The following is a 27,689-nucleotide window of genomic DNA, read 5'->3' as shown; positions in this document are numbered from 1 at the left end:
AGGCGTGTGTATGGGTGTGATGGTCAGGTATGCACAAACTTTTGGCCAAATATACTGTATTATATGGTTAAATCTATAACACTGACGATACAGATTGCTTTTATGAGGAGGAAAATATCAATCACTTATCACAGTTAGCTGGACATCTTTGTTGTGCACAAAACATGATTGTGTAGGCATCGTGTAGCTTGAATGACTGGAGATTGAATTGACATCATTCCAAGCTCCAACTTCCCAATTGTACAGTAATTCGAATGCAGCTATATTGTAAGAGTCCTTAGATTAGCACAGGACAGTCTGATAAACCTGAAAAAAAAATTAGCTGAAACCAATTCATCTGACTGCTGAGACCGTTGATCCAGATTATTTGGCATTTTACTTTTGGCCTATGTTTACATTACAAGCCGTATTGCTTATTTCTGATTTTCATTCCATTCCTTATATTTCCATCATGATTTGTTCCATCACATTTATTTTTGTCAGTGACCTTTATGTTATTAATGTGAATAGATCTCTGCAAAGAATGCAAAATCCTTTCAAATCCAGGACAGTTATGACTAGCAGCACAAGCCTTCATCTCCAAAATTATTATTGAGAAGACATAGCTTTTGCCACTACTGTTTTTTTTTAAGCTAGTGGCTCAACACACTGGCTGATGAGGCAGTTATATGTGAGTGCACACTAAAGTGTAAACATGAATTCCTGTCTGACGGCTCACACTGTAGTAGCATGAACACATAGAGGATATCCAGCCTAGGTATTTCACAGTTCCCTGTTTGGCATAGCCCAAATACGCACATGGTCACATGCCACTCAGTAATTGGTAAATGGTCTGCACTTATATAGTGCCTTTTAACCTGTAGCGGTTCTACAAAGCGCTTTACACTGTGTCTCATTCACACCCATTCACATACACACTCACACACCACTGGTAGCAGAGCTACCATGCAAGGCACTAGCTTGCCATTGGGAGCAACCTGGGGTTTAGTGTCCTGCCCAAGAACACTTCGGCATGTGGAGTCATGTGGGCCGGAATTTGAACGGCCAACCTTACGATTAGTGGACAACCTGCAAATCACCACAAATCAGTCATATCATCTTCCATCTCAGCATGAGCCTGTCACTGGGTCTCACACACACACACACACACACACACACACACACACACACGTATTTGCATATTTGACATTTTATTTACATTTGTATTCACTCAGTGAATGCCTACTCTCTTTTATAACATCAGCCGACGTAGAAAGTACACATGAGCAACAGGCAGAAAATCAACACTGTAACCAACCTGCAGCCATATCAACATAATGTCTCTCAGAGACACTGGATTTCATTTCATTTGTAAGTTGTTAAAGTATTTTACTGATTGAGCATCACTAAACTACTTTCTGAACAGAGTCAACACTGTTTTTAATCACTGTAGAGGTGGGTGGCACATTCAGATGGTTTGGTTTCGGTGACTTTCCAAACAGCTTCACCTCCACATTTTTGTGCCTTTTTACGACATTTGAGCATTCAAAAACCTCTTCGGGAGGTCCCAGTGGCCTAATGGATAAGGCATTGGCCTCCTAAGCCAGGGATTGTGGGTTTGGGTCCCATCTGGCATGTGCGGTTAGCAGAGTGGTGCAGCGGAAGTGTGCTGGGCCTCAAACCCAGAGCTCGATGGACCGAAACCATCTTCTGCTAGTTTCAATTCTTTGTCTAGAACTCAATTATAAATCTTGTATAGTATCTCTACTTGTATTGTTCTCTGCTTGATATATCGCGTTGCTTGTATTTCCTCATTTGTAAGTCGCTTTGGATAAAAGCGTCTGCTAAATGAATAAATGTAAATGTAAAGGTCAAGCATTAGGGGTATGTTTAGCATTGTTTAGCTAGAGAAACACATAAGTCAATGGAAATACCTCAAAAAGATTTTTTAAAAATTGTGTGTGCGTGTGTGTGTGTGAGACAATGGTTTAATGTGGTTGGTCATTGTTAAGACTTTGTGGCTTGTTGCCTGGAACTGTAACCCAGCCGCAAACAGCTTGAGGGCAATAGCATTACACTGTGTCTGTGTGTGTGTGTGTGTGTGTGTGTGTGTGTATTAAAAGCTGGAAACACATTTAAGTATTTATCTATTCATTAAAACCTGGTGGTCAAATCTATCATATTTGACATATTGTGAGAAGTTTTTAGTTTTGGATTTTTCGCTCTTACTGTGCGGTGAGAGTAAAACCTGAAGGTATGAGTTTATTGGGGTTTTTTCTCTGTTTTTCTATCTATACCATTACTGTTATTCTGGTTATCAAAGTAAGTTATCAAATTCTTTTTGCTGATTTCAATGGGTCCACACACACACACACTCACACACACACACACACACACACACACACACACACACACACACACACACACACACGTTTATAGGAAAGATGCTACTTGTAGTAGAGCATTGCAAGTGTTTTTATTTATTATTTTTGAGGCAACATCACTCTCCTGTTTTAGTTCTCATTTAGCCTTTTGTGCACCCGCTAATTTCTGTCTCTGGTGTGTGTGGTGTGTGTTTGTGTGTTTTTCCCAGAGTAAGGGTAAAGGGTTAGAAGCAGACAAGTATGGACATGGTGCTTCAGACTGTGTAAGCATAGATGTAAGTAGGCACGTGTGTTTGTGTGTCACTGAAGACTCTTTTTCACACTGCGCGTGATCACTTGTTCTAGAAGGCCCAGGAATGTGACTATCTGATTTTGTGTGTGTGTGTGTGTGTGTGTGTGTGTGTGTGTGTGTGTGAGTGTGTGTGTTAGGGGGGAGGGTGATGGATTCACAGGGTTGAGAGAGAGAGCTGAAAGATGATACTGTGGCGTCAAAATGTTTAGGCCAGCCATCAGATTGAGGGTCATTCAGCCGAAACGATGTACTGCAATGGAACAGTTAAGGCTTTCAGTACATATTCCATATAATAAGGGTTTATTTAACGCTACAGAGCTTTATTCGTATACTAACACTTTGGTATTATTTATTTACATTTCTCCAGTGCTCCTCTTAAGCAGATTTTAGTTGTAATTAGGGTTATTATATATTTTTTAACATTTCTGTCCTGTATTTCTGCCTTTATTGATTTACCTTACCTTTAAAGTACAGTGCTGTGAAAAAGTATTTTTCCCATCCTGATCTCTTCTGTTTTTGTGTACATCTCCAACTAAATTGTTTCAGAAATTAAAACAAAATCTAAGATAAAACAAAGGCAACCTGAGTAAACACAAAATACAGTTTTTAAATGATAGTTCTTTTCATAACTTAATCTCTGCTTCTTTTTCCCTTTTTTCCTTTGCTGTTATTTATTTCATGTTTTTACTCCTTTATTTGTGCCGAGTAGGTAATTGAGGAATTGTCACTGTTCAGACATGACATCGATGTGTGTCCTCCATTGTCTTTTCACTTTAATTTATAAAATGCCAACCAGAATGTGGAAAGAATGAGTACGAGAACATGTTGTGGAGTTGCAACACACGTTTAGAGTAAATTATATCATAGTGTCAATTAAAATAAAATCAATTTTTACCTCATATAACTATACATTTTGCTTTTAAAGTAATCTTCTATGCATTGCAATATGAACAGTATCGTTCTCATTAGATTATCAACATTAGCTTAAACCCTTAATATAGTATGTATATGTAAGGAATAAAACACTTGGAGGAATGCTATTATAGGAAAATAATCCATGATGAGATGCTGTGATGCAGCCTGATGTGACGCAATGTTACTGGCACCACCCTGAAGTTGATTATTTTCCTTTCCAGAATGTCCCAAAATGTTTGGTTTCTAATATACCAAATACAATTGGTCATACATGTAATAGCTTTTTTTAAAAACATCCATTACATATCATTACATGAGCAAAATAGCATATGGTCTTAGTTTTTGTTTGTGTGTGTGTGTGTGTGTGTGTGTGTGACGCAGCATGTGGTTAGCTGACTTGTCGTGTCTGACTTCTCAGACATCATTAGCAAAAACATAGATAATGCCCACTCCGGTTTCCTCCCCGAGTCCAAAGACATGCATGCTAGGCTCCAGGTACCCCCGTGACCCTGAAAAGGATAAGCGGTTGAGGATGGATGGATGGATGGATTAATAATGCCCACACTTTAATTGCCATTTATGATAAACTTAGAAATCCACCAACACAGCTAGCCCATTTTCATCTCTGTCTAAAAATGTATTGCATATGTATTTTTCTGCAGTGATAAAGCCAAAAACATTAGGGTCGTTGTCACTAACTCAAACAGGGAATCTACACAAGCTCTATTACCTCGTAAGCTGGATGCGTCCATACTAGAAAATTACCGACCCATATCAAATATTCTATTCATTAGAACGATATTTGATAATTAGAAAGATAAAAAGTCATCTACAATCATCTTAGTAACGTCTTACATCTGAATGACTCTGACAAACAAAAAACAACAACAAGAACAACACAGAAAATGCCCTCTCAACTCGCAGTTCCTATTCGGGAACTCAGGAACCTCAACTCTTCCTGATATAAAATAAACTTGGCTGCACACAGCATCAGCAGTAAACAAAGTAGCACTTCTTAACATTAAATAAGTTTAAATACACAAATATTTGCTTTAGATAAATCAACATACAGATATATTTACTTGTTAAATCTATAACATAGACTATGCAGATCATTGTTTTAAGGAGGAAAATATACTCACTGTCCACTTTATAATGTTCACATGCACATTCATACAGGTATCTAATCAACCAATCATGTGGCAGCAGCACAAGGCAAAACATCATGTAGCTACAAGCCAAGCGCTTCAGTTAATGTTCACATCAAACATCAGAATGAGGAAAAAAGTGTGATCTCTATCAGTTTAACTGTGGCATGTTTGATGGCCGGTTTGAGTATTTCAGAAACTGCTGATCTCCTGGGATTTTTGTTATGTGATTTTTTACACTACATTTGTTTATTTTACAGATGCGGTTGCCAGTTATCTGTGACTTACAATTTAATGATTCATGACAGTCAAATGATGTTGGCTTTATTTCAGACCACAGTTCCAAGAGGAACCCTCCGGAACCAAAAACAGCTCACAAGTCCTAAGTAGTCTTCACAATTGTCTTGATAGCCTGAGGGCCACTTGTGACTCATGACATAGACATAAATTAAAAAGACCTTCACACATAATTATTGATGAATAATGCTGCATTCAACTTACCTCAGAAGCAGGAAGTCAGAGCTCAAAGAAGTGAAAAAAAACATCTATCAAGATGACCTCACCACTTTAGCTAGGCTGAATATAATAACAACAACAACAACAACAACAATAATAATAATAATAATAGTAATAATAATAATAAGATTTATTATTCTTAGACTTCTTAGATTTCTTAGAATTCTTAGACTTATATAGCACTTTTCTAGGCACTCAAAGTGCTTTACATTGTATGGGGGGGGAATCTCCTCAACCACCACCAGTGTGTAGCATCCACCTGCATGAGGCTATGCCGCCTCCTTTGGACAACACTTCTGAATCAGGTGGTTCACAGTTGGGGCTTATAAAAAAAAAATAGAGTGAGGACATCATTGCATGAACAAAGGCTGAACTGTTTGACAGCGATGTCAAGTGGGTACGACATTCTGCGTCAACTTGATTTTAAGGATTTAATCGAGGAATTCTCATTGAAGAAAAGCAGGAAGAAGCCCTTTTAGTGCTGAATGAGATTTGATTCACTTTATTTGCTGGGCTGTTTCTGATTTGTAAAATGATCACTCGATACCATTGTTTAATTTATGTGGATTATTTTTAGTTTATATGGGTTGATGATATGCCCTCTGTATTTCTCTTTATTTTTTTTTGATCAACAAATTTAAAAAGTGTTCACTATGCACTCCTTGTTTGAGCATTTTGGGATATTTGTTGTGTGCAGAGTACGACATGCCTTTAGTCTTTACAGTTCTTTGATTGCGCATTTGACTTACCAGTTGATGGAATATAACTGGCATATAACTGGGGCCCCGAGGGATGCATTAGCCCCGGGCCCCGCAAAGGCTTAATGTGGCACTGATGACAGTTGTGAATTAAATCAAAAACATGGCATTCTCTTCAATTCGTTACACCACTGGTGTTGCCAAATCACACACAAATGCATCAAATTATTAATGTTGCCTAATCAGGTTATATACAGTACATCCTGGTATATGTGTATGCACTTTAAAACTTTTGTGTTTATTTGGTATTTATACATTGTGTCATTATTGGCCTTTAATATATATTTCCCCCTGTGTATCTAATGGCTGCTGAGTGAATGAGTGCAAAGATGTTATCTACGTTCACACTCCGAACACGGTTAATGAACGCTGACGTGCTGTTGTATGAGAGTTTATGAAGCAGCCTGGAGCAGGTTGGAAAAACTTTATTACACTCCCTTGAAGCCTCAAGCTCCCGCTCTAGTTTTTTTAAATGTCTGTTTTCTTCACCTTTCCTTCACACACACACTCTCTTTCTCTCTCTCTCTCCAATCTGTTTTCTGTCATAAACATGTGTGAACCTGCATATTTTGAATGTCAAACCTATTAATCTTGGGCTTGGGCTGATGTCACTTGTATTTGCTACAAATCAATGTCCTGAGGTATGTGTGTGGGAAAGAGAAAGATGGAAATTGCAAAGTTACGTTTTGGGGTAACTGTTTTTTTGTTTGTTTGTTTGATTGTTTAAAATAAATCTGATAATGCTACTGCCTCCAAACCCAAACCCTCTTACATGGCTGGCCTTCTCCTTCTTGAGCCTCATTTATGAAATTCCACCATGTCACTGATCACCTAAGTCCTTTTAAATGAAATGCCTTCCAGGTGCTTGGAACGGCAGCAAACTGTGGATTACCAACAACATTATGGTGAACTGCTGATTGTGTCACACTGCGCTGGGTTTTAGGAACCATTTGACATTTACACTTACTAAACACTTTATTAGGAACACCTGTACACCTGCTCATTTATGAAGTTATCCAATCAACCAATCATGTAGCAGCAGCACAGTAATGTTCACATCAAAATTGTGATATCTGTGACTTTAACTCTGGCATGTTTGTTGGTGCCAGATGGGCTGGTTTGAGTATTTCATGAAACTAATGAAACTGGGATTTTGACATACAACAGTCTCTTGAGTTTACACAGAGTGGTGTGAGAAGCAAAAACATCCTGTGTGCAGAGTGTCTGCAGGCTAAAACACCTTGTTGGTGAGAGAGATCAGAGGAAAATGACCAGACTGGTCTGAGCTGATGGGAAATCTACTGTATAGTAACTCAAAGAAGCGCTCTTTACAACTTTGGTGAGCAGAAATGCGCACATCAAACCTTGAGGTGGATGAGCTACAACAGCAGAAGAACACATCAGGTTCCACTGCTGTCTGCCAAGAACGATAATCTGAATCTATCATGGGCACAGGCTCACCAAAACTATGAAGCTGAAGACTGGAAAAAGACCCGGTCATTTTTTTCTTAATCTTCAACTGTCGAGTTTAGGTGTCCATGATAGCCTCAGATTCTTGTTCTTGGCTCACAGGAGTGGAACCCAATGTGGTGTTCTGCTGTTCTAGCTCATCCACCTCAAGGTTCAATATTTTGTGCATGCTGAGATGCTTTTCTGCTCACCACGGTTGTAAAGAGTGATTATTTGAGTTACTGTATCCATCCTGGCAGCTCAAACTAGTCTGGCCATTTTCCTCTGAACTCTCTCATCAACAAGGCATTTCCATCCACAGAACTGTTGCTCATTCAATGTTTTTTGTACAATTCTGTGTAAACTCCAAAGACGTACGTTGTAGGCTGATTGGAATCTCCAAATAGTCTGTAGTGTGTGAATGGGTGTGAGTGTGCACGTGTGTGGTTCCGCCCTGCAATGGGTTGGCACTCCGTCCCCTGGAATAGGCTTCAGGCTCCTCACAACCCTGTGTAGGATAAACAGTAGGCCTACATAAGATGGATGGATGGATCATGTACTGTAGACATTTTCACTGCAAGTAAAAGTGGCCCAATGCACTTTTTTCTCACTTTCAGATCAGAATTCAGTTGATTGTTTTTTACAACACTCCAACTTGATATTCATCATAATACTGGTGATAATTAACAATAAGCTGTGACAGAATTAATCCCTGTGGCATTCTGAAATTCTGTGTCTATATAGGCATCAAATGAAAAGTTGCCATCACTCCATACAAAGCCATATTTACATTTTTGCATCTTTTTCACCTTCTCATCATAATCATTTGTCTGACTCAAGCACACATGCACATCCGCTGCACACATCATGCATTAAACTGTTCTAATATCAAAAGATTATTGATTGCTAGTGTTGCCTTGTTTTTTTTTTGTTTTTTGTTTTTTTACTTTTACCAATAAATTTACATTTTGGGCATTTAAGTTTGCAGTGTGAACATAACCATAGAGAATGTAGCAATGGAACATTGGTCAGAAAAATTTACTACCAGCACATGTTTCAGTTCAGACGTAAAGGTTGGCTAAGATTCTGGTTTTACTGCCTGTAAGGTTGTCTGCCAAAGAGGCACTGAGTATCCCCTGAGCAAGGCTTATGACCATTTAGCAGAATGTTTATTCACTCAGAAGAATAAAAGAATCTTCTAAGTGAATAGGTCATTCATTAATTCATCTCCCGTAACCAATTTATCCTGCTCATGGTTGTGGTTGATCTAGAGCAGGGGTGGGGAACTCATTTGGGGTAGGGGGCCACATTTGCTAAAAAAAATAACCTTAGGCAGGCAGAGAACAATCAGAACAGTTCAAATTGAACTTGACACTTATTTAAAGGTAAATTTTCATATAACAGCCATAATAGGCAGGATTAGGCTAACACACAACATGCAGGATAAAACTGATTCAAGACCAGACCTATTATTTCACCACATAACACTGAAATTGTAAATCAAAAGTACTTAATCTTCAATTTGAATGAAATTTTCATTTCAAGGAAAAGGGGAAGACAACAGACTGTTGCTTTTTAAGTGCTACAACCAACTCATTTACCTTGTCTATCCGTACCTGGCCAGTATACTGGCTGTACTTATTCGCATGATTTGTAATGTAGTGCAGTTGAATATTAAATTCTTTGAGGACAGCCACTTGCTGAGAGCAAATTAAACAAATTTATTTATTTATTTTATTTATTTCCCTGAAGAAATATTCTGTGAAATATCCACCTTCCGTTTCTTTGAAAGAGACATTTTTCACATACCCACATTTTCACGCTACGTTGGAAATACCCCAAAACTACAAGTAATCATTAGCAACAGTAGGCATGAATAGCCTAAGTACGCTGACAAGAGGACCTCTAGTGGATATATAAGTAACTGCATATGTGTGTGGATCATTCTTTACATTTCCATTACATTACTGCATTACATTTCCGTTACTTGGCCTACTGGCTGCATAGAATCATCATGTTTTGCACCCCTGATCTAGAGCCTACCCCAGGAACACTGGGTGTGTGATGTGGGAATACAACCTGGACGGGATGTGGGGAACCTGGAGGAAACCCATGCAATCTAAGCTCAGGATTGAACTGGGGGCCCAGGAACACTACCTGCTGCAACACCATGCCTCTCTTAATGAATACAACATAATCTAATAGTACAGCAAAATACAATAAGACAAAGGCAAATGGGAACAGAAAAGTGAAAGAATTTCACATTGCCTAACACACAAGCATAACAATTTCAGTCGTGTTTGGCATTAAGCAAAGTAATATCGTAACCAAACCTTATCCGGTAACAAATCCTAGTATTTAGCTACTTCAGAATGAATAGTGAGATTCAGCATAAATAAACTCTGACATTTGTTCGGAAAAACAAAGGATATAGACATGCTTATGAAATATCACAGACACACAATATGAATTGTGTTTATCTACACTGTATTTGAGCCATAACAGAAGAAACAGTGCTGTAGAGAACACGTCAAGTTCAGACCCCAGCCCCATCACTCCAGCAACCACTAATGAATGTTATTCTTGGAATGTTTCTTAATGAACCTATGGATAAAGTTTGGTTCTGTTTTGGCACACACAACACAATATCATTATAAACCTACATACTTTAGACATGTGATGTTATTTTTCTATTGTAAATTCTGTCAAGTGGGTGATTTCTGCACTGACTGGCCGTGAAATTCATTCATAAGCCAAACCACACAACACAATTTATAAACGCTCTATCCTAGTCTCTGGCTAGTTGATCATGTTTATTTTCACTTTCAACAAGCATCTGCACGGAGAAGTTAAGCAGACTCTTCTGGGTTAGTGCAATTTCCACGCTAAGCAGATTTGTACTACTTCTTTCATTTAAAACGGTTCTGTATGTTGTCTTGGCTTTTCATGCTAGACTGGCATCTTTTTTTTTTAGAGCTGGAATTCTGCTGGGATTAATCTTAATGACTGTTGGTCCCAGAGTGGCCACATGTTCACTGTCACTACACAAATAATCAGTCAGAAAAATGAGCTTTAATGCTCTCTTTTCAGTGTTTGTGTTTTGGAAATGCCTGTGTTGAAATGAAAATATGAATCAAGGTAGTTTTTGAAAATAATTGAGTCTGATGTCAGCATCAGATACGACTGTTTTAACAAAGTTGAAACCCGATTATAAACTTCACAAGGGTGGTTAAGAGTACTAGATCCAATTGTTATTATCCATTTAATTATTAACACAAAAATAAGATCTAACACTATAAATGTCATCATAAAATACTACCATATTTTAAGGAAGTGGTAGCTCAGTGGTTCAGACATTGCGCTACTGATCGGAAGGTTGTGAGTTCAGATCTCAGCACTGCCAAGCTACCACTGTTGGGCCCTTGAGCAAGGCTCTTAACCCTCAACTGCTCAGATGTATAAATGAGATAATTGTAAGTCGCTCTGGATAAGGGCGTCTGACAAATGCTGTAATGTACCATATAAAGAGTCATTGAGGGCAGTATATGTTTTAATGTGTAACTCCACCACCATTATATTTTATATTACAAAGTTCTTTGTTCCCTTTAATTAGAGTTCACTGAGGGAACAGGTTGCTCCCATCATTTCATTGCTATTCCAGGACTCTAATCTTGATATGTGTTTGTTAACTAGAATATTCACAAGAATGGAGGCTCTATTTATCTTCAGGGGTGGATTATGGGAAATGGGAATACTGTATAAAGATTTAGTGATAACAGATAACCTGAATAGACGGTCAGAATGCTCACTCAAATAGTCAAACCTTTTAAGGCAACGATTTTTATTATATGTCTTCAGCAATATAATGCTTTTTTTGCCATTATTCATCAACTGTACTTGATGTATGATCTTTGTCATATGCCATGTGCCCAACAGAACTGCAACTTTCCTCTGGGAACAGCCACATGGTAGTGTGAGCGTCATGAAGCAACCCCTTCATGCTACATATCTGTCCTCTTCGGAAGAGGAAGTAGTTGCAGTTGCAGAGCTGTCATGGCTGGTTCCCACACTACCTGTGAAACGTAATTTACAATAGACTGATAAAGAGAGCTGCGGAGCGTACAGTCCAGAACACCATTCGATCTGTCCATTTTCACACACTTTAATGGACACACCCCAAATCAATTATAAACCACAGTGTGATAGTTAGTTGACATTAGACAAATATTGAAAGAGTTACAAGAGAGAGATAATAAAAAAAAGAAAGGAATGAAGAAAAAAGGACTGCTAAGGTTTGTTGGTTTACATGTCCCTCTAATGTGAGCATGTCCAGTTTAAGAGCTTTGTGTGGTCTGTGTGAAAGCTGCCCACGAGATGATAAGCATCGTGCTATGGGCTGCTAGGAGCTGTGCTAGTCAGGCATAATACTGTGCTTGGTCAGGCACACACACACACACACACACACACACACACACACACACACACACACACACACACACACACACACACAACAGTACTGTGTGTCTTTGTATGTGTAAAAAAGAAAGTATTGCGAGTACATTTCTTTGGATTTTGTCCAGTCTGACCCCCCCCACACACACACACACACACTATCACATACCCAGCCTCACACATCTCTCATCTACCTGTCTACCTGTCTGTCTGCTCTTCTTCATTCACCCTGCATATCTCCTGCATTATCATCATTATGGGTTATGCTGACACCTGGTAGATGACTATGTATAATAATCAGTTGGATTATAATCATCATGAAAGTAATTAACTTCATCTAGTGGTGATGAAATGATCTGTCTTTTTTTTACATTAAAAAAAAAAGATTTTCTGACAGCTCCTGTGGATCTTACTGAAAACCATGTTTCTGTGACATCTCTGTTAGGACAGTTCCAGTTTTTTATTTTTTTATTTATTTTTTTTTTTCCTAATAGAAGGCCTAACAATAAACTCACACACTCAAATACAGACTATGTAAGCTTTCTCCCCATGAACCCCACTTCCTGTGAATCGTAGGCTAGCCCATCTGGTCCGATCCCACAGAAGAGCTACTGTAGCACAAACTGCTGAAAATGTTAATAATGGTTATGATAAAGCATGACATACACTTCCACTGTGCTTGACCGATGAGCTCATGTGTTTTGGATCACAGGTAGAGCCTTTCTTTCTCCACACTTTGGCTGTTCCATCATTTTGGTAGAGGTTAATCTTGGTTCCAGAACTTTTGTGGAAATCTCTGTATTTCTTTTCAAATTCCAATCTGGCTTTCTGATTCTTACTGCTGATTCATCTTGTGGTATGGCTTCTATATTTCTGGATGTAAATATCAGGAAATGAAAGCTGAAATTCTCATCTAACGTCTCATATTCATCTTTTGATCTCAAACCCAAATGTCTTCAGTGTATATGCTTGGGTATATAGTGTATATATGTATATATATGGTGAACGACTGTTGTCAAGCCCTTAGCAACTGAATGATGTGCTTGAATTCCCCTTTGGTGGTCAGTAGTTTGTTCAGTATGTGATTAAACTATTTTTTTTTTTCCAGAAATGTTTATAATTTATGTGAAATAAGTCTCTGTTGATAAGTTTCTGGGGTCAGTTGCCATGGTTCTGAGCCTTGGGGGAAACAAATGTTCCTTGTCATTCAGCTGCACCTTCTAGAGGTTAGAGGACAAAAATTCATTCTGATACAGTATTCCAAGGTGACACTCTGAGCTTGAGCTAAGTTTGGTTGCTGTTGCTTTCTGAACACTAGCTATGCATAATCTTTGAATAACTAGACATGTATAGTCAAATAATTATACTTTGCTCCATCCTTCTTTACCCCCAGGACTTTAATGCCATTGTATGATCCTGATTCTGGTCTCCTTGTAGTGTCAGCAAAGGTGAGTTTGGGTGTTTGTTTGTTTTTTTAACATGATCCCTGTTCTTAATGATTAAATTTTATTTCCATTATTTAATATTTAAATATTTCTTTCTATATTTAATGTTCTATTGTTTAAAATATGATTTATTTAATAATTTGATATCTATTAGTTATTTGATGTCTACTTTCTTATTTACTTTTTGAACACTGTTAAAGGTATGATGTTTTATCCTTACCTTATTTTTTTTATCAGGGAGACAGTGTGATCGACTGCTTTGAGGTGACCACAGGGGAGCCATGCCTTTCACAAGGTTAGACTACATTTTATATTTAAGAAAATGAATTCAAGTAGTTTTGAATAAGACAGACTTGTTTATAAGTGTACTAATTGAGCATCATCCATATCTATATAATAGGTTTATAGACTCATGTTTATTAGACTATGAGAATCCTGTCTCACGGTCTCATTGCATTACAGTGAGCCATTGCCTGAGCGACGCATCCACACGTGGAATAGCAGTGGTTCCCAAACTGGCGCTGGACGTAGGCCGTTGTGAAGTGCTGCGGGTGATGCAGCTGACTGACAATTGCATCATCCCAATCAGCTACCAGGTGCCTCGCAAGGTAAGAGCTGGATGCTTGGCAAGTATAGAAAATTATTTGATGTGTTATTGGAAGCTACAGAGTGTGAAAATAGTCCAGTTAAATTTATGGAAGATGCAAAAATGACTTCAGAAAAAATTATTGTCAGAAAAACATCACACCCACCCTCCCTTGTCTTACTCAGCCACCTAATTCATGTTGCTATTGTGATTAAGTTATTTCAGTGTTCTTTTTAACGTGGTGCTTTTGTTATTTTGTCCACAACATACACTTACGAAGCACTTAGGAACAATTAGGAACACTATACTAATACTGGGTACGGCCACCCTTTGCCTCAATTCTTGCCTCAAAATATGTTGGAAACATCCCATGGTCCATGTTGACATGATTGTGTAATGCAATTCCTGCAGATTTCCAGGTCCACATTTATGCTGCGAATCTCCCATTCTATCACATCCCAAAGGTGTTCCATTGGATTCAGATTTGGTGACTGGGAAGGCCACTGGAGAACAATGAAATCATTGTCATGTTCAGACATTTTGAGACAACTTTTGCTTTGTGACATGGTGCATTATCATGCTGGAAGTAGGAATTAGAAGATGACCATGAAGGTATGCACACACAGCAACAATATTCAAATAGGCTGTGGCATTCAAGCAATGATTGATTGGTATAGCGGTTCCAAAATTTGCCAAGAAAACATTCCCCACACCATTACACCACCTCCACCAGCCTGGACTGTTGATACAAGGTAGATTGGGCCCATGCATTCATGATGCTGGCACCAAATTCTGATCCTGCCATCTGTGTGCCTCAACAGAAACCGAGATTCACCAGACCAGGCAAGTTTTTCCAGCCTTCAACTGTCCAGTTTTTGTGTCCACTGCAGCCTCAGCTTTCTGTTCTTGGCTGACAAAATTGATACTTCCATGGTCTTCTGCTGTTGTTGTCCATCCACCTCAAGGTTCGAAGTGTTGTGCATTCTGAAATACTTTTCTGCTTACCACATTTGTAGCATGGTTATTCAATTCAATTCAATCCAATTTTATTTGTATAGTGCTTTTAACAATGGACATGTGTGATATGTGAATATATCCACAATGAGCGAGCCGGTGGCGAAGAAAAACTCCCTAAGATGATGAGGAAGAAAACTTGAGAGGAACCAGACTCAGAAGGGAACCCATCCTCATCTGGGTAACAACGGATATCTGAGTTACTGTAGCCTTTCTGTCAGCTCGAACCAGTCTAGCCATTCTCCGTTGACTTATCTCATTAACAAGGCCTTTCCATCTGCAGAACTGTTGCTCACTAGTGACTGTTGTCTGTGAACATCCCAAAAGATCAGAGCCACACTCAAAATCACAGAGATCACATTTTTCCCCCATTCTGATGGTTTATGTGAGCATTACCTGAAGCTGCTGGCCCATAACTGCATGATTTTATGTACTGCACTGCTGCCACGTGATTGGCTACTTAGATTCGATTAAAATTTGATTAGAATTGCATGAATGAGTAGATGTACAGGTGTTCCTGATAAAGTGCTCAGTGAGTGTATATGTATGAGTATCTTTTATCTTTGTGTGTGTGTGTGTGTGTGTGTGTGTGTGTGTGTGTGTGGGACAGGCAGGGCAGGACTTCCATGCTGACCTATATCCAGACACTGCAGGCCACACGCCGGCCCTGACAGCAGATGAATGGTGGAAGGGAATGAATAAGCAAGTATGGACTATTCCCAGCTCAGAAATGGACTACTCATATAATTAACTGAGACATTTTATTGGCTTTTATTTAATTTAAGTTAATTCAATTTAAATGAGTAATTTAATCACTAGTCTGCACAAAGCTTAATCATTTACTAAAGCTTTTGGCATTCTAATTTTACAAACCTAAATGTTCTCTCATTTATGACAGGTGGAAAAGGTGAGCCTCCACCCAGACAAGAGGCCAAAGGGGAAAGTTCAGCCAGCCACTCAGGTCACAGCAAAGGAACTACCTCGTGGAAAAAGTAAAGAGGTTTGTGGAAAAGAATTATTATATATAATTATATAAAAATTATTTTCTGCTTCATAGTACCACAGTGCAGGAATGTAGTACCACACAAACAAACAATCAAGCTCTAACCAAGATAAATACAGTCAACTCTGGAATTTTTGGGATGTTTTGATGACCAAATAATTTAAAAAATACATTTTAGCAAAAACGTGGTTTGAGAGAAAGCACTACTATTTATTCTAAAAAAAAAAAAAAAAAAAAAAAAAAAAAGTGATCGATTTAGATGACAGTAAGTAGCTTCTCCAAATGTTGGCAAATTTACAATATTCACGGCCTGGAGAAGTTTTGAAAAAGTCATGGAAAGTTGCTTCACAAATACTTGTATAATAGAATATATGTTTAATTGTGAATATTGGTTAAACAATACTTAATATTTGGGCAATCAGTCACGTCACATAACATTACGTTCTCTAATGTTACGTACTGTAACATCTGGCACAGTTGCAGCTTGTACTTTCAGAGTCAGGGCCGTAACCACCATAGACATTGAGGGTCCCACCAATAATCAGATATGGCCAGATTGTCCTCCCAGTATTTGATATTTTTGATGCTGCCCTCCATTATGCACTGCTATGTATGTTGTTAGGATAACCAAAAAAACCCCCAAAAACAACATTTTTAGGGTGGTCTGTTCGGCGGTCTACCAGTGCTCATCAATGTCAAAATGTTTGAGATGCCCAATCAAATCAAAGAAGGCAGGCTTTACTGTTCACAGAAGCCATGCGACACTTCAGTTTTAAACGGTGAAAGAGCCCTAGTTTGATACTAGTCTGTATGTCCTTGTCAGGTCTGTGCTCAAAAGGTTAAAGGGACAGTTATGTCATTCCAAACCCAAATACTATTACTTTTCCTAACTTTTCGTGAGATATTTTTTCTTTTCCACCTTATTACAGCTCTATTCCACAAGATAGTGATCATGAGCTGGAAAGGTGCACTATAACAACTACACTCCAAATGGCGATACTAGAGCTTTGTGTCATATGGACTGCTTTTATAGTATAGCTGTGTAAACATTCTTCAATACACACGGACCTTACTGTAGTTATTTTGGCTTTGGTTTAATTTTAAGATAGTTAAGATATGCTGTGGTAAATTTTGACATGAATTTGTTTTCTTAATTGTTGCCTATTCTTTTTTAAGGGTACCAATAATGATCAATTTGACTGATATACAGAAACAATAAATGAGTAAATGTGGCACATTGACACCAGAATCGACATCCATCTACACTTCCCAGAACTCAGCTCGGCCTACAAACATGGGTGCTGAGAGTTACATCATCCAGACTCACTCATGGTCAATCTCACCAGATTACTGATCACACACACCTCGACTCAATCACAATCACCACCACTCTCACAGTATAAATAGACTCTCAGTTCTCACACTCATTTTGGAATATATGCTCTGTCTCTTGTACAAGTCTATACCAAGCTGTTGGTGTCATTGATTGGTTCTCTGGTTTTGACCTAGTTTTGCTATTCACATTTTTCTTCTTGCCATCCCTTGTTTATGGTGTTTGTTCATCTCCTGATCGTTGCATGTTTTTTGACCACATTTTTGGATTGTGTCTTTGTCCTGTTTACCTTGTTAAATAAAAGCATTGAGTATGTGCACTGGCATCCTCAGTTGATCATTAATAGATAGGCTCCAGGCTCCCTGCGACAGCAGTACAGGAAAATTGATGGATGGATGGATATAGTGGTGCTTGTAAATTTGTGAATCCTTTAGAATCTTCTTGATATCTGCATAAAAATGACCTAAAACATCAACAGATTTTCATTTAAACAAATTAGACAAAAATATAATAAAAGAATGAATATATATATATATATATATATATATATATATATATATATATATATATATATATATATATATATATAAAATCTTAAAGTCTGTTTCCTGGTAATGTCCATCGCAACCTTGCGACAGCTTCCCGAAAGCTTTCATCCAGCCATGAGAATGATTTCAATATGTACTTCTTTTGTCAAAGGCATTCTTAAAGGCTATCTGAAAAAATATATAATATAAACCAAGTATGAATAATTTTGGAAGACATTTTTTTACAACAAAGTGTTAATTTCCCTTATGTATGGAGACTTTTGGGTCATACTTTAGATTCAAAGTCCATCTGATTCCCCCTTCTCTCCTTCAGGTTCCCTCCACCTCCAGTAGTGCCCTCAGTACCCCAAGCAACAGTGCAGTTCCATCCCGTTCCCCTTCCTTAACCAGTGGTATGTCCTCCGGATTCCTCCCCAGCCCCAGCCAGAGCTCCCGTGCCATCCAGAGCATGCTGGGTAACTTCAATCATCTGTTTTCCCTAAGCCTTCCTGTTGGCAGAGTGCAGTGTTCAAGTAGCAATTGTTCAAGTAGATTAGTTTGATTGCTCATAAGCTATACAGTATATGTTATCCCCTCTGAAAGTATTATAACGGCAAGGCCAATTCAGTTGTTTTTGCTGTAGACTGAAGACATTTTTTGGTTTGAGATCAAAAGAGTAATATGAGAAGAGAGTTTAGAATTTCAGCTTTTATTTTCGGTTATTTATATGTAAATGTGTTAAAGGACATAGAACATAGCACATTTTGTTTCATACCACTCAATTTATAGGCAAACAAAAAATATTGGAACATACGACTGACAGGTGTTTCTTGTTACCCAGGTGTGTCTTGTTACAATAATTTGTTTAAACAATCAACAGCTCTTTTAGCCTTCGGTTTCACCTGTGAAGACTGAATTTGTTGTTAAAAAGGATAAGCCAACATGAAGATCAGAGAGCTGTCTATGGGAGAAAAGTAAGCCATTTTGAAGCTGAGAAAAGAGGGAAAATCAATCAGAGGGCAAAGCCAATACAAATATTTGCAATGTCCTGAAAAAGAAAGAAACCACTAGTGTACTGAGCAACAGACACCACATTTGTCGGCCAAGGAAAACAACTACAGGTGCTGACAAACACTGTGTGACCTGTGAAGAAAAGCCCAAATACAATAGTCAGTGACATCACCAACAACCTTCACAGGGCAGGGGTGAAGGTATCACAATCCACCATTCAAAGAAGACATTGAGAGCAGACATATAGAGGCCATAACACAAGATGCAAACCACTCATCAGCAGTAAGAATTGGAAAGCCAGACTGGAATTCAGAGATATACAGAGAACCAAAAAAAATTCTGGAACCAAGATTAACCTCTCCCAAAGTGATGGTAAGGCCAAAGTGATGATGATCCAAATATACAAGCTTATCTATGAAACATGGTGGAGGTAGTGTCATGGCTTGGGCTTGCATGGCTGCTGCTGGAACAGAGTCACTAATCTTTATTGATGATGGAACTCATGATGGTATGAGCAGAATGAATTCAGAAGTTTACAGGAACATTTTGCCTGCCATTTTAGAGAGAAATGCATTCCAAATAATTGGGAAGAACTTTATCATGCAGCAAGACAATGATCCAAAAGACACTGCCAACTCAACAAAAGGACTTTATCAGGGGGGAAAAATGAAATGTTTTAGACTGGCCAAGTCACCAGACCCAAATGACCATGCATTTGACCTCCTGAAAAGGAGACTGAAGGGAGAAACCCCCCAAAACAAACAACAACTGAAAGAGGTTGCAGTAAAAGCCAGGAAAAGCATCACAAAAGAAGAAACCAACAATGTGGTGATGTCACTGAGACACAGGCTTGATGTAGTTATAGCAAGCAGGTCTATGCAACCAAATACTGTGTTATTTACATTAAGTTACTTTAAGACTTATCTGTTACTATACTTTTGCTTTCTTAAAACTTGGGTGGTCTGATACAAAAGGTTCTATGTTTTATAATGTTTAACACATCTAGATACCAGGAAATAAAAGCATAAATTTGAAACTCTCTTCTCATATCCATCTTTTGAGCTCAAACGCAAATGTCTTTGGTGTATAGCACAAACAAATGAATTAGCCTTGCCATTCCAATAGTTTTGGAGGTGACTGTGTGTCTACCCTTTTGTTGCAGGCCCAAGCTCCAAGTTTCGTCATATTCAGGGCACTGTTCTGCATCGTGATACGCACATCACCAACCTGCGTGGCATGAGTCTGACTACACCTGGCGAGTGTGATGGCTTCGCTGCCAATGGGCAGCGAGTGGCAGTGCCTCTGGCCATTGCAGGAGGGCAGATTTCTGTGCTTGAGGTGCTACACTATTAGAAGCATTTTTGCCAGAATCAGTTGTAATTTAAGTGTCAGTAATTTAGTATGTCAGTGCATCAATCATCTGGTTCTTAAATATATGGTTGTGAATGAACTCTACATTTTTTGTTTCTGTCAGCAATCCCCTATAAGGCACATGTTCTTTGAGATAAATATATATAATTTTTAAAGGCATGTCTGTGGGTATCAAATCATATACAGCATTCTGTTACATTATTGTGAACTTGCAGCTCTCTCAGCCTGGGAAGCTGCCAGACACAACACTGCCCACCATCCAGAACTCAGTGAATGTGGCTGACTTCTGCTGGGACCCTTTTGATCCTCACAAGCTGGTGGTTGGTAAGTTGTCCTTAGTGATTTAAACATGCATTCTGAATTAATTTATCTACTTTTGGTTGTTGCCTCTTTCAAGTAATTTAGAATTAATTTCTGTATAACAACTTTGTTGCAAAAGATCTGTACTTGCTGTAAGTCCAAAACATTGTGTTTGACTGTAATAACATGGTCGAATAATTTTAAACATCCATGGCAGTTAAAATCTTCCATTTTAGCCAAATAAGCCAAAATCAAGAAGTGACTGTTTGCCATCATGTTTGATATAAATACTCGTGTCATGGACAGCATTGACTGGAACCTTCCCACTATGTTTTCACTGGATCAGAACTGTTGCTGAAAGGATGTGTACTTGCCCAAAAAGTCAATTGATTTGTTACAAAAGTAGGTGATATTAATCCAGGCAGAAACACCAGAAGTCATACGGTGACCAGTGCATCCAAGGCAAGCGTATTGCCAAGACATGTAGTTCTTTGCTGAAGTGATCACAAGCAGAGAGACCCATTTCAATTCAGCATCCTGCATGAGCTTATTAATGGAGAACTTGTGGAACTCCAGTACAAGGGCAAGATCCTAGCACTTTTGGGAGTGTGGAGAACAAAGCTGGCAGACTCCCTTCAGAAAGTATGGTGGGAACCAAGCAAGACATCATCCACTGTGCTGTGACACGCTGCAATGGCCACCATATATACACATTTTGTGTAGACCGAGACTTTCATCTGTTTAGCACTGTGTAGGACATTTGAACTCACACAGTGCACAAGACCCAGATGATGGAGTGCATAATATTCACAGAATAGTTTCCAACTGAGAGCATACAAGGCATATGTAGGCCCACCTCTGCTAAACATTTCTTGCTGAACTGCTCCCTTTTCCAAGTTTACCATAATGTACCATAATATGCGTGAGTAGGCTGAATGTGTCCCAAATGGCCTGCTCTTTGTCGGGCACGTAGGAACTAGACATCCAAATTCAGCAGTATCCTTATGCTTCTAGCCATCATGCATCTCCAGAACACACGTGGTGGTAGAGAGAAGCCAGAAAGTAGGATTTTAAATCCTGCTTTGTGTGCCAAAAAAATGCAAACATAAAAGTATGGATCTCAAAACTAGAATCAGGCAGAAACCACCATCCTTCAACCTAAACAGGAAGTAGGTTGAGTAGAATCCCTTGTGCTGAACCATATACTCTTTTGATTGTGCCACCGGTCCTGAGCCCCCACAGGTGTCATATAGTCACTGCCCAATTAGTGTGGTCATAGACGGCTCCCAGGGACTCTTACTGTTGGGTGGAGGTAGTAACTAATTATACTGAGTATATACCGCTCTGCTGGGATTGGTGAATTGTGAGACATAGTGAAGAAGGCAACATCTGTAATTGTGATGACATCTTGCCCCACACACCACCTAGATGATATCACTAAAGTGCACAGTTGGAGGGTGACATTTCGGATCACAGAGTACATCAACTATAAACAGAGTGTATTTTCCACTTGGCATGGTTTTCCACAAAAAACATTATAAAAGACAGGATTTTTTTTCTGTATTGTGCTGTCTAGATTTGCAATAAAAAAGCATATGTGCTGTACTTAATAATTTGTTTCCAAAGTCCATTGCAAATTCTTACTTTATTTTTAACAATGGAACTGAATACTCATTAATTACTCTATGTATTAATTATGTGGAAGTGCATTACAAGCAAACATGTTGTTTAATAGGTGGAAAGATGAGCTTCTCTGCACTAATTTGATATTAGCCATGTCTTCTTTTTTTTTTTTTAATTTAACCAAACGTTACACACTGTAGGAGAATTAAACTCATGAGACTGGCAGCTTTGTCTAGATCAACTGCTTCAAGATCAGCTCCAACAGCAAAAAACATTTTAACACTTAAAACACTTGCATTGTAAAAATGTTTTATTAAAATGAAAAAGCAAAAAAAAAAAAAAAAGATGTTCTATTTAACATTTAGGTGAAGTAGCTCATTTGTGGGGTGAGGTGACATCCATCCATCTTCTATACCGCTTTATCCTTTTCAGGGAGGTGACATACAGTTGCAGTCAAAATTATTCAACCCCCATTGCAAATCAGGTTTATTGTCAAAATTTACAGACTTTCAGCCGTTTGCAAGGAACAAATCAAACAAAAGCAATTGATATAGTTCAAAACAACGAATGCTTCAAGTGGTTTCCCCAAATTCAACTGAAAATGCAACTGATAATGATTTCTCCAGTTTCAAAATTATCCAACCCCTTCATGGCAAGCATCTTTAGTACTTAGTACAGCACAATTGTGCTGTTATGACCTGCTGCAAATGAAATGCATAGCCAGACACCAGCTTTTGGCAGTGTTCCTGAGGATTCTTAGCCCATTCCTCATGAGCAATGGGCTCCAGTTCAGTAATATTCTTGGGTTTGCGTGCTGCAACCACCTTCTTCAAATCCCACCAGAGATTTTCAATGGGGTTCAAGTCAGGTGACTGTGTTGGCCCTGTAGAATCTTCCAGGACTTCTTCTGCAACCAAGTCTTGGTGGAATTTGAGGTATGCTTGGGATCATTGTCCTGTTGGAAGGTCCAATGATGCCCAAGCTTCAGCTTCCTCACAGATGGCATGATGTTTTCTCCTAGGATTTCCTGATACTTCAATGAATCCATCTTGCCTTCCACACGCTGCAGGTTTCCAGTGCCAGAGGATGCAAAGCAGCCTCAGAGCATCACCGAGCCACCACCATGCTTGACTGTGGACAGAGTGTTCTTTCTTCATTCTTCTTCCTCCAGATATACTGCTGATCCATAGTGCTAAAAAGTTCCAGTTTTGTTTCATCGCTCCACAGAACAGAATCCCAAAACTTCTGTGGCTTATTTATATGATTTTGAGTCGACTTTTCTTGTGCTTTTGGGTCAGTAGTGGAGTACGTGTTGGAGTTCTGACATGGAAACCTTCTGTGTTTAGCCTTACTGTGCTCACTGAAACCTCAGTGCCTGTTGAAACCAAGTCTTGCTGCAGGTCTTTTGCTGTCATTCGAGGGTTTTTCACAACCTGCCTTATCAGAAATCTGGTTGCAGCCGTTGATAGCTTCCTTTTTCTGCCCTGCCAGGTATTTCATGAATTTTCTGCCCGTAGCCAGTTCAGCTATTTAATGTGTTCCAGCTCAAGCACACCTGGTGCAACTAATGAAGCCCTTGATTAGTTGCATCAGGTGTGCTTAAGACAACACCTGTTTTGCATTTGAGTAATTTTGAAACTGGAGAAGTCATTATAAAGTAAGTTGCATTTTCAGTTGAATTTGGGAAAACCACTTGAAGAAGTCGTGTTGAACTATTTCAGTTGCTTTTGTTTGATTTGTTCATTGCAAACAGCTGAAAGTCTGTAAATTTTGACAATAAACCTGACTTGCAATGGAGGTTGAATAATTTTGATTGTAACTGTAAATAGTGAAATGAGGTAGAACATACAGTAATACAAATAAAAAAAATTATAAATGATATTTAAAAAAAAAAAAGAAAAAAGAAAGAAATAGTAGCAGAACACAAAGACAAACGTGTCTGACCAAAATAGCAACACAATATCATTAACCTGCAAATTACACTTGCAGTGGCTTGAATAAAGAGTCCTTATTTTGTACATACCTTTCTAATTATTTTCGTTGTATTTACTGTATAATTCATAATCACATAAGAGCACAGTATTCCTTACAGTAAAGACTTCTTGTAAAATTCTACTGTTTAGAAAACCACCCAAAATGTAATTTATCTTAAAATTTCAGTGGACTGTGACAGAGCCCCTACAGGACATGACACTTGTGGGTGGGGAAATTTTAGAGACGCTAACGTCATGCAAGGAATACTTTTTGTCTCGACTGATTAAACATTCATATCCACACACAAGCTTACTTCTCCCATAACTCCAAATCTGAGGAAATGTTAAATAAAAAATTTTACACAGATAAAATAATGTAGTCTTATATTACATATCAAACGAATATTAAAATGTAATTTAAAGAGATACTCACACTGTTGCTCATACAGACTCATACAAACTGTTGGAATGTGTGTTTGGTTTTTTCTTTTTTCATTTCCTTTAATACTATTAGTCCAAAAAAAAAAAAAAATCAAAATGCATTTTGTTTGCTAGGTAGATTTTGCATAGCCCAACATTACAGAATACCAAATTGGGTATTTCCAGTTTGCAGACAAATTTTTTTTAAATTGTGCATGGGATGCTATACAGAATACTGTTCTTACATTAGTTTCTGAAAAATATGCTATGGTGAATAGCTAAATAATAAGCTGGCACTTAATAATAAGGAGTTAATTAATGTGTTAATTAATGTCATTGGAATAATGTTAGAGAAGTGTTAATCCACTCCATTTTTTTTTATAGCTGGTGATGATGCAAAGATCCGTGTGTGGAAGATTCCAGAAGGTGGTTTAGTGGAAACACTGACTGAACCCGAGTGTGTTCTACGTGGTAAGAAAAGACCCCTTTCTCTAAATCAATTATTCCTTCTTCATTTTGATTGAACCGAATGTCTGCTCAATCACAGGACACACTGAGAAAATCTACTCCATCAAGTTCCACCCCCACGCCTCAGGTCTGCTGGTGTCCTCGTCATATGACATGACTGTGCGACTGTGGGACCTGGAAACTGGAAGAGAAGCCAAGAAACTGAGTGGACACCAAGATCAGGTGAGAGCTCCTGTCCAGTACCAGGTGCTCTTTAAACAGGCTAACACATAATAGACTGCTAAAAGCCTGAGCTGACAGGTGATAACAGCTAACTCCTGACTCACATATGTTATCTGTCTCCTAGATATTTGGAATGGCTTGGAGTCCCAACGGCAAGTTGCTGGCTACCGTGTGTAAAGATGGAAAAGTGCGTTTGTATGACCCACGCAAGTCTACTGAACCCATCCAGGCAAGTACTTAAAAAGCAACTTGAAAACCATATATAATATTGGGACAACTCTCTTACACTTTTTTCTCTTTCTATTCCCATAGGAGGGCCCTGGTCCTGAGGGCCACAGAGGTGGTCGTGTAGTCTGGGTTTGCGATGGCCAGTACCTGCTAGTGTCAGGGTTTGACTGGTATGCACAAGTCAATGGCATAATAGTGATAGTAACATACCTGTAATGGTGTTCCATTTACCTAGTATGTTCGCATTATACATCAGATTTCTTCCTTTCTTGGTTTTGCCTACAGCCGCAGTGAGCGACAGCTTTACCTGTTCTCTGCTGAGTCCTTGGCCTCCGGACCTGTGGCTACCGTACCTGCTGACGTGTCCCCCTCAACGCTCATCCCATTCTATGATGCCGACACCAGCCTTGTTATTCTCACAGGGAAGGTGCTGGAAATGTGAAAAAACATATCTGATTGAAATGGATAACTTACAAATAAATGCTTTTTAGAGTTAATTAAATGTACTATAGAGTAGTCTGCAGTTCAACAAAAAAAAGAAATGTGTTCAGTTTACTACTTTATTTTCTCAACTAAGCTTTTTTAGATGTAAACTTTCTAGTGGTTCTACTAACCAGAATTGCAAACACTACAGTGTATTTACTATTACAGAGAGTCATCATATGCTTTAATATCATAACTTGTCCTGTATTTTTCCTGTTAGGGCGACACACGTGTGTACATCTACGAAATCATAACAGAAGCCCCTTACTTTATGGAGTGCTGCAGCTTCAACTCCTCTGAGCCACACAAGGTACCACAAAACATCCACCTTCTCTTCTCTTAGTCTGTTTTTGTTAGTAGATTTTTAAAACGGTTGTCCTGTGTGGACAGGGCTTGTGCTTCCTGCCAAAGACGGTGTGTGATGTACGTGATGTAGAGGTGGCCAGAGCTGTCAGACTTGGCAAGACCACCATTGAGCCAGTGGCCTTCAAAGTGCCTCGAGTCAGAGTGAGTGAGCGTAGTTGACGTTACTGTTAACGAAACACAGTAGTGCCATCTAGTGACCCATAATGTTTCTAAACATTTTTAATTATCCAGGTTATACTTGTCCAACTGTTAGTTTACAGCAATGTTAACTCTAACTGTTCATGTAATTCTGGTGCAGAAAGAGTTCTTCCAGGACGATGTGTTCCCTGAGACAGCAGTGTGGTGGGAATCAGGTCTGAGTGCTGCTGCGTGGCTCTCCGGTTCTGACAGTCAGCACCACAAGATCAGCCTGCAACCGAAAGACATGACTCCTGGTACTGCAGCACATCCGACTCGTATAAGGCTATTTTCAGAGTCTGATTTGAGCAGGAAAACACACAAAATCAGACCACTTCCAGATTCAAGCCAAATTTGTATGTGATTTAAATCTGATTAGAAACAGATTTCTAGACAAGAGATTCAGTTTGACCAATTAAATTAGATGTTTGGTGTATTGTTCCTCATTCGGTGTGTGGCAAACACACAGGCACGAATTTGGAACACGAAAACCAAAATGAATTTAGGTCAGGCTTAACAGAAGATTATGTTCAGAAGTGTGACTGGACAGTGTCCTTATGTAAAAAAAATAATAATAATTGAGCTATTGTATTGAATTTCAATGTTTGGGTACTATTCAAATGTTCATAATATTCATATATTTAAAGACACACCAAGAAAAATCACATTTTAGTAAGATCCCTTGCGCTATTTTGTCTACATTCTAACAATCCCCAGCCCCACACTACACAGCACACACACCTGCATTGTTATTATAACATCCAGTGTACCTATACAAGCAAATCTGACTACAGTCTGAACAGTTTGGGTTGCTCGCTTGTAATTTGCAGTGTGAACACTCAATATAGGCAAAAATCATGAAACAAGGAATGTTTTTCTTTCAACCAACCAGTGAGCAAGGCTCCTAAGGAAGCACCAGTAAGGAAGTACCTCCCCTCTTCTGTGTACCTCGAAGAGAAGACGGATGAACAGAAAAAAGAGGAGGTATTAAAAACATGACAAATCTTTAAGAAATAAGTTCTGCTGGATCTCTTGTGTCATGTTGTTGTTTTTTTGTTGTTGTTTTTTAAACAGCTTTTGAGTGCCATGGTAGCTAAGTTGGGGAACAGGGAAGATCCACTGCCACAGGAATTATTCGAGGGGGTGGATGAAGATGAATGGGTAAAAGAAAAAAACTTATGGATATCCAAAATAAACTTTGATTCTTTTGATAGATTAAAATACCCTATGTGATCTTAGCCCCAAT

At 38.7% G+C, this 27,689-nt stretch overlaps 1 protein-coding gene across 1 annotated transcript in view; it reads left to right on the top strand.

The window, feature by feature from the left end:
- coro7 (coronin 7) overlaps positions 1 to 27,689 on the top strand; it is a 136,623-nt gene that overhangs the window by 108,241 nt on the left and 693 nt on the right. The window contains exons 10-27 of the mRNA XM_017488247.3: positions 13,287 to 13,341; positions 13,576 to 13,633; positions 13,801 to 13,946; positions 15,549 to 15,644; positions 15,837 to 15,938; positions 18,136 to 18,277; positions 19,975 to 20,150; positions 20,399 to 20,507; positions 24,884 to 24,970; positions 25,047 to 25,189; positions 25,314 to 25,418; positions 25,502 to 25,587; positions 25,703 to 25,844; positions 26,121 to 26,210; positions 26,291 to 26,407; positions 26,565 to 26,700; positions 27,336 to 27,427; positions 27,518 to 27,604. Coding sequence (XP_017343736.1) covers positions 13,287 to 13,341; positions 13,576 to 13,633; positions 13,801 to 13,946; positions 15,549 to 15,644; positions 15,837 to 15,938; positions 18,136 to 18,277; positions 19,975 to 20,150; positions 20,399 to 20,507; positions 24,884 to 24,970; positions 25,047 to 25,189; positions 25,314 to 25,418; positions 25,502 to 25,587; positions 25,703 to 25,844; positions 26,121 to 26,210; positions 26,291 to 26,407; positions 26,565 to 26,700; positions 27,336 to 27,427; positions 27,518 to 27,604 — 1,969 coding nt within the window. The remainder of the gene's footprint in view (positions 1 to 13,286; positions 13,342 to 13,575; positions 13,634 to 13,800; positions 13,947 to 15,548; positions 15,645 to 15,836; positions 15,939 to 18,135; positions 18,278 to 19,974; positions 20,151 to 20,398; positions 20,508 to 24,883; positions 24,971 to 25,046; positions 25,190 to 25,313; positions 25,419 to 25,501; positions 25,588 to 25,702; positions 25,845 to 26,120; positions 26,211 to 26,290; positions 26,408 to 26,564; positions 26,701 to 27,335; positions 27,428 to 27,517; positions 27,605 to 27,689) is intronic.

The sequence above is a fragment of the Ictalurus punctatus genome, chromosome 2 (assembly GCF_001660625.3).
Source record: "Ictalurus punctatus breed USDA103 chromosome 2, Coco_2.0, whole genome shotgun sequence".
Lineage (NCBI taxonomy): Eukaryota > Metazoa > Chordata > Actinopteri > Siluriformes > Ictaluridae > Ictalurus > Ictalurus punctatus.
Note: the sequence above shows the minus strand (reverse complement) of the source record. Positions and strands in the feature narration are given on the sequence as shown.